At 55.2% G+C, this 11,405-nt stretch overlaps 1 protein-coding gene across 1 annotated transcript; it reads right to left on the bottom strand.

The window, feature by feature from the left end:
* Positions 1-273: 273 nt before the first annotated feature.
* Positions 274-4,704, bottom strand: LENG1 (leukocyte receptor cluster member 1). Its single transcript, XM_075327489.1, has 4 exons — positions 4,439-4,704; positions 2,135-2,320; positions 1,796-2,058; positions 274-832 (listed from the first exon to the last, which is right to left on the bottom strand). Exons 1-4 carry the CDS (start codon positions 4,568-4,570, stop codon positions 628-630), a joined length of 786 nt encoding a protein of 261 aa, XP_075183604.1. The 5' UTR covers positions 4,571-4,704; the 3' UTR covers positions 274-627.
* Positions 4,705-11,405: the final 6,701 nt, after the last annotated feature.

Here is an 11,405-nt window from a genome sequence, read left to right as displayed (position 1 = left end):
TTCTCAAAACATCTCTACTCAGCCTCTGCCCGTAAATTACACGGTTCTCAGAGTCCAGAGCAAAACAATTGCTGGCAGGTTCCCTTTAATGGGCAGAGAGGGGCCACTTTATCCCAATAATCCAGATCCCGGACCTGTGTGTAGTGTACCAGACGTAAGCAGAGACCTCCGCTATATACTGGTTAGGTACTGACTAGCTCAGAGGAGGATAACTATGCACAACAATTAGCACAGCTTTACAATAAACACCAGAAAATATCCAGACCACCATGATCACAAATCAAAGAAGCCCTTTAATAGCTCAGCGTGTGCCTTGGTCATTGTCCTGTTCACACTGCACAGTTTTGCATTACATGGATTGTCACATCCACAGGATACACCATAAATGTCCGAGAGGTCTGCCCTGCCCCTGTCTTCAGAGCAGAAGCCCCTGATCCTGGCTGGTGGGCAACAACATAAAGACTAACTACTCGCTAGGAGTAACCCATCCATCCGGGTGTGACGTCCATCAATGAGAATTTACACAGAGGACCTGCCTTTGTTGCCTTTCCACTTAGTTTGGCATCTGTAGGACCCCGGGTTTGGCAGCGCACCCCACCATTTCTGTATTGCTGGCAGTGCATCCACTTAGTACCATTGTTCTCGCACTTTGGGTTTTCGCGCCAACTGAGGGTTGAATTGAGAGTTGTATCGTCTCTTCCTGTCGTCCATCTCCTGCTGCGGAGCAGACGGCTCCTTTTTACCGGATATCAGAGCCTCGGCGCGCGCCCTCTCTGCAGCTTCTCTCTTCAGCCGCTCTCGTCTCAGCTCTTCCATTGATGGCTTACACGCCCTGAGTGGAGGAAGATACACCGGTAGGATATTATATATAAGACACACATATATATATATATATATATATATATATATATATATACACGCACGCATCTATATACATACGAGAGAGACTTCCAGAGAAAAATGCTTGAGTTTCCCATTAACTTCCATTATTCGAGTTGAGCCCATCCAAATGACCTACTCAATTTAAGTACTGAGCATTTTAGTGCTCGCTCATTGAACCTGCAATAGTCTGATCTCTTTTTCTATACACAGCAGTGCTGATGCACTTCTGTGTATAGAAGAAATCACAATCTCCTATGAGCGCCGGCCACGGGCAGCTTTTCACAGTAGTATGATGACAGATATAGGTGATTTCAGCAGACCCCTATTATCGTGGCCCATGACTGATGATGAGGGGTTAGAACAGAGTGCCCCTTTACCAGCGTGCGTTACATGCCACTGTTAGAGATTGAGAGCGGCATTTAACATCCACCCGCAGCTGTTGGAGACAGATGAAGGCTGATTAATTTAGCCTTCATCTGCAGGGAAAGATGCATGCTCATCATGCGAGTCCACATCAAAGTTCTAGAGAAGACCTATGATGGACCTACATGTCATGGATTGTTTAAGGGTTAAGCTAGGCAATCTATATCTGATCGGTGGGGAATGTGACACCCGGCATCTCCTGCTAATGAGCCGTTGCCAGCACTGGCGTGAAATTCTTGAATGCTGCCGGTATAAAGCGAGTCCCCAGCCAGGGACCACGATCACCCCTCTTTTTATCTGATCTGTAGTACCTGGTCGCAGCCACTATAGAAATGGTGGAGCTGCTGCGTTCCAGTAGCATCCGGAAACGTCTCAGCAGCGGGGTGCCAGGTGCGTACCCCGAACAGATGTTGCTGGCTTACCCTAAGGAAAGGCCATCAATAAAAGTGTATTGACCAACCCCTACAAGGCGCACTGTGGCTTCTCTTACCCCTTTTTATCAATATCTTTCTCCTTCGCTTTCTTCTTCTCCTTTTTATCACAGTGCCGCTTCTTCTGGCCCGTTTTCTTCCGGAGATGTTTCTCCATGTCATTCATGGGGTCCAGCAGCCGCTTCAGCTTGTCATCCTTTGCAGTCTCCTCTTTTTCCTTGTGCTGAGCAGGAACCTCTTGGTACCAGGGACGAGACGTCTGGGATTCTGCTGCACTTTGCCCCAAATATGTCAGAATCCCCAAAGCTTTTTCTTGACGTTCCTACAAGATTCGATACGGACAATGATGGCGCTGACTTTCCACGTTACACATTGTCTAACGGAGCAGAATAAATTACCTTCTCTTTACGCTTCTCCTCTTCATACTCCTTATTTCCGCGGGTAGTTCCTTTTCCCTCCTCCACATTTTGAAAGAAATTGATGTGGCCGGACTCTTCGCTCAGCTCCACCACTGCCGAGCTGGGGGTCGAGGACGCCTCCGGTAACGACAGACGGGACTTTTTACGCAGGAAATCGGTACGAGCCTAAAATATGAAATGGATACAGTCAAATTACGTGGCATGGAAATCTCCCTCAGGCCGTACACAACAGAGCACGGCCGCCCCCACCAGACCGTACACAGCAGAGCACGGCCGCCCCCGCCTGACCGTACACAGCAGAGCACGGCCGCCCCCGCCTGACCGTACACAGCAGAGCACGGCCGCCCCCGCCTGACCGTACACAGCAGAGCACGGCCGCCCCCGCCTGACCGTACACAGCAGAGCACGGCCGCCCCCACCTGACCGTACACAGCAGAGCACGGCCGCCCCCACCTGACCGTACACAGCAGAGCACGGCCGCCCCCACCTGACCGTACACAGCAGAGCACGGCCGCCCCCGCCTGACCGTACACAGCAGAGCACGGCCGCCCCCACCTGACCGTACACAGCAGAGCACGGCCGCCCCCACCTGACCGTACACAGCAGAGCACGGCCGCCCCCACCTGACCGTACACAGCAGAGCACGGCCGCCCCCGCCAGACCGTACACAGCAGAGCACGGCCGCCCCCGCCTGACCGTACACAGCAGAGCACGGCCGCCCCCACCTGACCGTACACAGCAGAGCACGGCCGCCCCCACCTGACCGTACACAGCAGAGCACGGCCGCCCCCGCCTGACCGTACACAGCAGAGCACGGCCGCCCCCGCCTGACCGTACACAGCAGAGCACGGCCGCCCCCGCCTGACCGTACACAGCAGAGCACGGCCGCCCCCGCCTGACCGTACACAGCAGAGCACGGCCGCCCCCGCCTGACCGTACACAGCAGAGCACGGCCGCCCCCGCCTGACCGTACACAGCAGAGCACGGCCACCCCCGCCTGACCGTACACAGCAGAGCACGGCCGCCCCCACCTGACCGTACACAGCAGAGCACGGCCGCCCCCGCCTGACCGTACACAGCAGAGCACGGCCGCCCCCACCTGACCGTACACAGCAGAGCACGGCCGTCCCCGCCTGACCGTACACAGCAGAGCACGGCCGCCCCCACCTGACCGTACACAGCAGAGCACGGCCGCCCCCACCTGACCGTACACAGCAGAGCACGGCCGCCCCCGCCTGACCGTACACAGCAGAGCACGGCCGCCCCCGCCAGACCGTACACAGCAGAGCACGGCCGCCCCCGCCTGACCGTACACAGCAGAGCACGGCCGCCCCCACCTGACCGTACACAGCAGAGCACGGCCGCCCCCACCTGACCGTACACAGCAGAGCACGGCCGCCCCCGCCAGACCGTACACAGCAGAGCACGGCCGCCCCCGCCTGACCGTACACAGCAGAGCACGGCCGCCCCCGCCTGACCGTACACAGCAGAGCACGGCCGCCCCCGCCTGACCGTACACAGCAGAGCACGGCCGCCCCCGCCTGACCGTACACAGCAGAGCACGGCCGCCCCCGCCTGACCGTACACAGCAGAGCACGGCCGCCCCCGCCTGACCGTACACAGCAGAGCACGGCCGCCCCCGCCTGACCGTACACAGCAGAGCACGGCCGCCCCCGCCTGACCGTACACAGCAGAGCACGGCCGCCCCCGCCTGACCGTACACAGCAGAGCACGGCCGCCTCCCCCAGACCGTACACAGAAGAGCACGGCTATCTCCCCCGAGATCGTACTCAGCAGAGCACGGCTATCTCCCCCCCGAGATCGTACTCAGCGGAGCACGGCTTCCCCCCCCCCCCCCCCGAGATCGTACTCAGCAGAGCACGGCTATCTCCCCCCCGAGATCGTACTCAGCGGAGCACGGCTTCCCCCCCCCCCCGAGATCGTACTCAGCGGAGCACGGCTATCTCCCCCCCTGGATCATACTCAGCGGAGCACGGCTTTCTCCCCCCCCCTTTCCCCCGAGATCGTACTCAGCGGAGCACGGCTATCTCCCCCCCGAGATCGTACTTAGCAGGGCACGTCTATTCCCCCCCCCCCCAGATCGTACTCAGCAGGGCAGGGCTATCTCCCCCCAGATCATACACAGCGGAGCACGGCTGCCATACAGGAGCAGAGTGCTTGTTTTATTTTCTATCAGTGTGAACAGGTCCAACATTCTCAAATAGGAAAAGAGTCCTAGTAGGAAAACAGCGTGAACCCCCAAAAAATCAGCATCTGCCCCACCTCCTGCTCGGCCAGCTCCGCCCTCTTCCTGCGCTGTCGCTCCTCCTCCGCGGCCTGGGCTTCATCTCTCCGCACCCGCGCAACATTGTCCTTATTGCGCACGTGCCAGCTCTTTTTAGGGAGAATGTTCATCCTGAAGACACGTGGTTGGCGATCTGGAAGCTCCGCCCCTGTCCTCCTTCTTCAAACAATAACAAAACGTCCTTTCCCGGCCTCCGTAGTCTCACAGGTCTCTCTCTCTGCAGTAAATCCGTCTTTTAGTTCTTGCTTACAGATTCGTCACTTCCTCCGCATCGTAATTTGGCTATTGGCTAATCAGCAGGGTACGTCATAAAAACGCGCTTGGTGTCTATTGGTTAATTGGTAAAATCATGTGACCGGAGTTAGTCACGTGGGTGTAAATGGTCATAGCAATTTCCTGTGTCGGCCATATTTGATTTGGGAATGTGAGGGTTCAGGGCGGAAGTCCTGGTTTGCATATAGGGGGCGTCAGCAATATGGCCAGAGTGACTAAATAAGCACGATAGGTTGCAGTGCAGTGAGTCTGCTGGGCACGATGTAGGCAGAAGGGGCGGTGTCAACCACAGCAGCTGTACACGAGAGGTGAACAGCGCCGTGCTGTGGTCGTGACTGGTACTGCAGGTTACAAGAATATTTTCTTTCTTCCACTGAGAGCAATTAATCTTTGTTTCAACTGGTATCAAACGGTTTTTTTTCTTGTTATTAGGAAGGAAGCATGATGGGATCACAAAGGTTTTCATAGACTGATAGCATAGTGCGGATATCGGGGTATATACAGAAACAAACTATATGTGAAGTCTCTTCCTGCTGAATATAGGAGGCATTACACCACTAAAAGGTGAAGGGGGGAGGGGGGGGTGTTACACAAAACAACTCACCTCCTAGATGTCAGTTATAGAAAACCCCCAGTCCCAAGACGGAATTTGTTTTTTAATAATCTGTGCTTTACTCATCTTCCCCAGGTCCACAGTGAGTGTCTACAGTGCTGACGTCAAGTTGACAGAGCTGAGCTCTGCGGTTTTGCCTGAGTAGACAGCACAAGCCACTGATCTGGCCGATTGACTGCTGCACTTGTCAAGATGACGTGGGCACCACGGACTCAGCGCTGGACCTGGGGAGGGTGAGGGAAACCAACTTGTATTTTAAAAGCAAACTGCAGCTGAGGTACCAAACTGGAAAACACATTTAAAGTCAACTGAACCCACTGATCTCCGCTAAACTGACTGACCATGTAATTAACTTGAGGTCTCCTGACTCTTCCCATCAGATGATGTTAAAGGGAGTCGGTCACCAGGTTTTTGCTCCCCCATCTGAGAGCAGCATAATGTTGAGACAGAGACCCTGATTCCAGCCATGTGTCACTTACTGAGCTGTTTGCTGTCTTTTTGATAAAATCAATGTTTCTTTATCGTTCCTATGGGAGACCCAGACATTTGGTGTATAGCTTCTGCCTCCGGAGGACACACAAAGTACTACACTAAAAAGTGTAGCTCCTCCCTCTGAGCATATACACCCCCTGGATAACCAGATCTAGCCAGTTCATTGCTTTGTGTTCAGGAGGCACACATCCACACATGCATTCTCATCTGATTTTTCATTTTGGAAAGTTTTTGAAGAAAAGCGGGTCCAAGCCTGGACCCCCGGCATGTCCCTTCTCACTCCACTGTGTCGGCGGTGTTGTTAAGGTTGATTCCAAGGCTGGAGCCTTACATGCCGCGCTCCTTCACCATCCCTCGGGCTCTGGCTTGAAGTGGGAGCCAGCACGGTTCTCCTTGCTTTGCAGGAGGCCGGTCTCCATCCGCAGCCCTTTCGGATCCTGCTGGACGGAGCACTCATCCCCAGGGACTTGGAACCCTGCGTCTCAGCAAGCTAAGTATTTGAGACGTTTATATTCGGGGGGTCCCTTGTACTTTATTGTTGGGGAGAGTGTGCTGTGTAACTGTTCTGACATTTCCGGCCGGTTCTCTGGTTGTCGCCTGAGAACCGCGCCGATGGTGCCTGCGCGCCGGCCGCATCGCTTAAATTTAGGCCCCGGCTTCGCCGGAGGCCTACTTTCGATTTCCCTGCCCTTGCATGTCAATCATGCAGAGGGACAGTGCGGCTCCGCCCAACGGCCGTTCGGCACAGGGGAGGGACACTCCTCTCTGAGTACATGTCCCCTCCCCTGTAAATCTCCTTGGCCCTCCAGATCCCGCTCTCAGAGCAGGTCCCGCCCCCTCTCCTCGCTCCGGCGCCATTTTATCAGCGTTTCTCTCTGCGATCGGCGCTGGCTGCAGCATCCCTGCTAAGCTGCTTGGGGGTCCGGGCTGTGGGATCTGGAGGGCACACAAACGGTCTGGTAAGCCACAACCTCCGGTTGTGGACCTGCTTATATACTCTCTGGGGGTCATTCTGGCTCAGAGCCCCCACTTCAGCAGCATGTCTCACACAAGGAGCAAGGCTGCAAGGCTGTACTCAATATGCACTGCATGTAAGCTCGTACTGCCTGAACCGAGCACATATCCACATTGTGATGCCTGCTCTAACCTGACAATGCCTCAACCTGGAGTCTCCCCAGTGGTCCCTCCGGCTGCTCCGGCTCCGGTGGCTGAACCCCCGGCTTGGGTAGAATCCTTCTCTAGGTCAATCTCCCAGTCTTTTGCCGACTCCATGGGACAGCTGTCCCGGACTTTGCTGAACATGCATCAGCCCCCTTCTCAGGGCGCCTCTGCTGCTAGGGCTCTCTCAGCGGAGCTCACAGAGGATTCTTCATCTGGTCCCAGACCCCGTCCTCCTAAGAGGAGACGCAGGGCTCCCTCTCCTTCCTCGTCCCGCGGCTCTGATTCAAGAGCTGACTCGCAGGACGAGGAGGATGCCGTTACTGGGGGCTCGGAGGCTACCTCCATGTGCCCCATTGATCTGTCCGAAAGTGACTCAGATGTTAGTGATTTGATTGCGTCCATTAATTCTGTACTGGACCTCAATCCGCCAGTATCAGAGAAGCAACCCTCTCTGGCAGAAAAGCACCAGTTTACCTCGCCTAAGAGAGCAAGGAGTGTGTTCTTTAACCACTCCAGTTTTCAGGCCACTGTGACCAAGCCCAGGGCCTGTCCTGACAAACGCTTCCCAAAGCGTGGTTCTGATGACCGTTTTCCCTTTCCACCTGAGGTGGTCAAGGAGTGGGCTCATTCACCAAAGGTAGACCCTCCGGTGTCTAGACTCTCAGCCCGGACAGTTGTATCAGTGGCTGATGGCACCTCTCTTAAGGATTCCACTGACCGCCAGGTTGACCTTCTGGCCAAATCTGTATATCTCGTTCTCCCCATCTTTTGCAGCAGTGTGGGCTCTCAAAGCCATCTCTGCTTCTCTAGAGGAGATGCATTCCCTCACCAGGGACTCTATGCCCGAAATGGTTGCCTTAACTTCCCAAGCTTCAGCTTTTTCATCCTATGCCATGTCTGCGAACAACTGGATGAAATTATTAAGGAAGCTACTGGCGGGAAGAGTACTTCCATGCCACAAACTAAAACCAGGAATCCTGCCCAGGGTAGGAACCAGTCGAGGTTTCGTTCCTTTCGTTCCTCCAACTGGTCATCCTCTAAGCCCTCGGCCTCGTCCACTAACTCAGCCAAGGACCAAAAACCCAACTGGCGCACAAAGGCGCGTCCACAGAAGACCGCAGGAGCTTCTGCCACTAAGGCAGCCTCCTCTTGACTATCTGGCCGCGCCAGCAACGTCCTTAGTCGGTGGCAGGCTCTCCCACTTTGGCGACGTGTGGTTTCAACACGTCTCCGATCAGTGGGTGCGGGATATCATCTCCCACGGCTACAGGATAGAATTCTCTTCCAGCCCACCAAACAGATTTTTTCTGTCAACTCCCCCCTGCTCCAAGGCCGCCGCCTTCTCTCAGGCCGTGGCATCCTTGCAGGCCAACGGAGTAATTGTACCGGTTCCCGCCCGGGAACGGTTCAGAGGTTTCTTCTCAAATCTCTTCCTAGTCCCCAAAAAGGACGGTTCCTTCCGGCCCATCCTGGATCTCAAGCTTCTCAACACGCATGTTCAGGTGCGGCATTTTCGCATGGAGTCTCTGCGATCAGTCATTGCCTCAATGACCCAAGGAGGTTTCCTGGCATCCATCGACATCAGAGATGCCTATCTGCATGTGCCAATTGCAGTTTCACACCAGCATTGGCTACGTTTTGCAATCGGAGAGGAACATTTCCAATTCGTGGCTCTCCCTTTTGGGTTAGCCACGGCCCCTCGAGTATTCACCAAGGTCATGGCAGCAGTGGTTGCGGTTCTGCACCTCCAGGGGTTGGCAGTGATTCCTTACCTGGATGACCTTCTAGTCAAGGCTTCATCCAGCGCAGACTGTCAGCGGAGTGTCTCGCTCACTCTCGCCACTCTAGTCCAATTTGGGTGGCTTGTCAATCTTCCCAAATCCACTCTGACTCCGACCCAGAGGCTCATGTACCTAGGGATGCAATTCGAGACTCTGCCGGCACTTGTGAAGCTGCCCTTAGTCAAACAGCAGTCCCTCCATCTGGCGGTGCGCTCTCTGCTGAGGTCCCGCCGTCATTCCATCAGGCACCTAATGCAGGTGCTGGATCAGATGGTGGTGTCAATGGAGGCTGTTCCCTTTGCCCAGTTCCATCTGCGTCCTCTGCAGCTGGACATTCTCCGCTGTTGGGACAAGCGGACTTCCTCCTTGCACAGGTTAGTGGCTCTGTCGCCACAGACCAGGGGCACCCTTCAGTGGTGGCTTCGGCCCCTCTCTCTGTCTCAGGGACGCTCCTTCCTGGCCCCGTCCTGGGTGATCCTCACCACGGATGCCAGTCTATCCGGCTGGGGAGCGGTATATCTCCACCACAGAGCGCAGGGCACTTGGACTCCGTCCGAATCAGCCCTCTCGATCAATGTGCTGGAAACCAGAGTTGTGCTTCTAGCTCTCCTAGCCTTTCACCACCTTTTGGCGGGCAAGCACATCCGAGTCCGGTCAGACAACGCGACAGCAGTTGCCTACATCAATCACCAGGGCGGGACTCGCAGCCGCCTGGCAATGTTGGAGGTTCAACGCATCCTTCAATGGACGGAGGACTCCAAGTCCACCATATCCGCAGTCCACATCCCAGGCGTGGAAAACTGGGAAGCAGATTATCTCAGCCGTCAAACCGTGGACAGTGGCGAGTGGTCTCTGCACCCGGCAGTGTTTCGGTCAATCTGCCGCAAGTGGGGCACTCCGGAAGTGGATCTAATGGCATCCCGGCACAACAACAAGGTTCCGGTTTACGTGGCTCGCTCCCACGATCTTCAGGCCTTTGCAGCGGACGCTCTGGTTCAAGACTGGTCCCAGTTTCGTCTGTCTTACGTGTTTCCCCCTCTAGCTCTCTTGCCCAGAGTTCTGCGCAAGATCAGAATGGAGGGCCGTCAGGTCATCCTCATTGCTCCGGACTGGCCCAGGCGAGCTTGGTACCCAGACCTGCTCCATCTGTCCGTAGAGGTGCCGTGGCATCTTCCGGACCGTCCAGACCTTCTCTCACAAGGTCCGTTTTTCCGCCAGAATTCTGCGGCTTTCAGATTGACGGCGTGGCTCTTGAGTCCTGGATCTTGACGGCTTCTGGTATTCCTCCTGAAGTCATCTCCACTATGACTCGGGCTCGGAAGTCTTCCTCGGCCAAAATCTATCACAGGACCTGGAGAATTTTCCTGTCCTGGTGTCGCTCTTCCGGCCATGCTCCTTGGCCTTTTTCCTTGCTGACCCTTCTGTCCTTTCTACAGTCCGGTCTGCAGCTAGGACTATCCCTCAATTCCCTCAAGGGACAAGTCTCGGCTCTGTCAGTGTTGTTCCAGCGGCGTATCGCCCGGCTGGCTCAGGTGCGCACCTTCATGCAGGGCGCGTCTCACATCATTCCGCCTTACCGGCGGCCCTTGGATCCCTGGGACCTCAATCTGGTCCTCACGGCCTTGCAGAAACCCCCCTTTGAGCCTCTTAGGGAGGTTTCTTTGTCTCGTCTTTCACAGAAAGTGGTCTTTCTAGTGGCCATAACTTCCCTCAGGAGAGTCTCTGATTTGGCTGCGCTCTCTTCGGAGTCACCTTTTTTGGTTTTTCATCAAGACAAGGTGGTTCTCCGTCCGACTCCGCACTTTCTCCCTAAGGTGGTTTCTCCTTTCCACCTTAACCAGGACATTTCCCTGCCTTCCTTTTGTCCGGCTCCTGTTCATCGCTTTGAAAAAGCGTTGCATACTCTGGATCTGGTGCGGGCGCTCCGGATCTATGTGTCTCGCACCGCTGTTCTTAGGCGGTGCACCTCTCTTTTTGTGCTAACCACAGGTCGGCGTAAGGGCCTCTCGGCTTCTAAGCCAACCTTAGCTCGTTGGATTAGGTCGGCCATTTCCGATGCCTACCAGTGTACTCAGGTGCCTCCCCCGCCGGGGATCAAGGCACACTCGACCAGAGCTGTCGGTGCCTCTTGGGCTTTCAGGCACCAGGCTACGGCTCAGCAGGTCTGTCAGGCTGCCACTTGGGCTAGCCTGCATACCTTTTCAAAGCACTACCAAGTGCATGCTCATGCTTCGGCAGATGCGAGCTTGGGCAGACGCATCCTTCAGGCGGCTGTCGCCCATTTGTGAAGTTAGGTTTCGCCTACTTCTCAGTTTTCTGTTTATTCCCACCCAGGGACTGCTTTGAGACGTCCCAATGTCTGGGTCTCCCATAGGAATGATAAAGAAAAAGAGAATTTTGTTTACTTACCGTAAATTCTTTTTCTTATAGTTCCGTATTGGGAGACCCAGTTCCCTCCCTGTTGCCTGTTGGCAGTTTCTTGTTCCGCGTGTTATCACCGGCTGTTGTTGTAGACAGAGGTTCCAGTTGTTCCGGTTCTTGCTCGGTTCTACTTGTGGGTGGCTATTCTCCTTCAGCTTTTGCACTAAACTGGCTAGATCTGGTTATCCAGGGGATGTATATGCT

The sequence above is a fragment of the Anomaloglossus baeobatrachus genome, chromosome 11 (genome assembly GCF_048569485.1).
Source record: "Anomaloglossus baeobatrachus isolate aAnoBae1 chromosome 11, aAnoBae1.hap1, whole genome shotgun sequence".
Lineage (NCBI taxonomy): Eukaryota > Metazoa > Chordata > Amphibia > Anura > Aromobatidae > Anomaloglossus > Anomaloglossus baeobatrachus.
Note: the sequence above shows the minus strand (reverse complement) of the source record. Positions and strands in the feature narration are given on the sequence as shown.

Excerpts from the sequence above, each read along its gene's own strand:
- LENG1 (XM_075327489.1), bottom strand. The coding sequence starts at position 4,570 with ATGAACATTCTCCCTAAAAAGAGCTGGCACGTGCGCAATAAGGACAAT. Across the intron at positions 2,059-2,134 it reads AGGAGAAGCGTAAAGAGAAG|GAACGTCAAGAAAAAGCTTT; the intron begins GTAATTTATTCT and ends CGAATCTTGTAG. Across the intron at positions 833-1,795 it reads AAAGATATTGATAAAAAGGG|GGCGTGTAAGCCATCAATGG; the intron begins GTAAGAGAAGCC and ends TCCTCCACTCAG.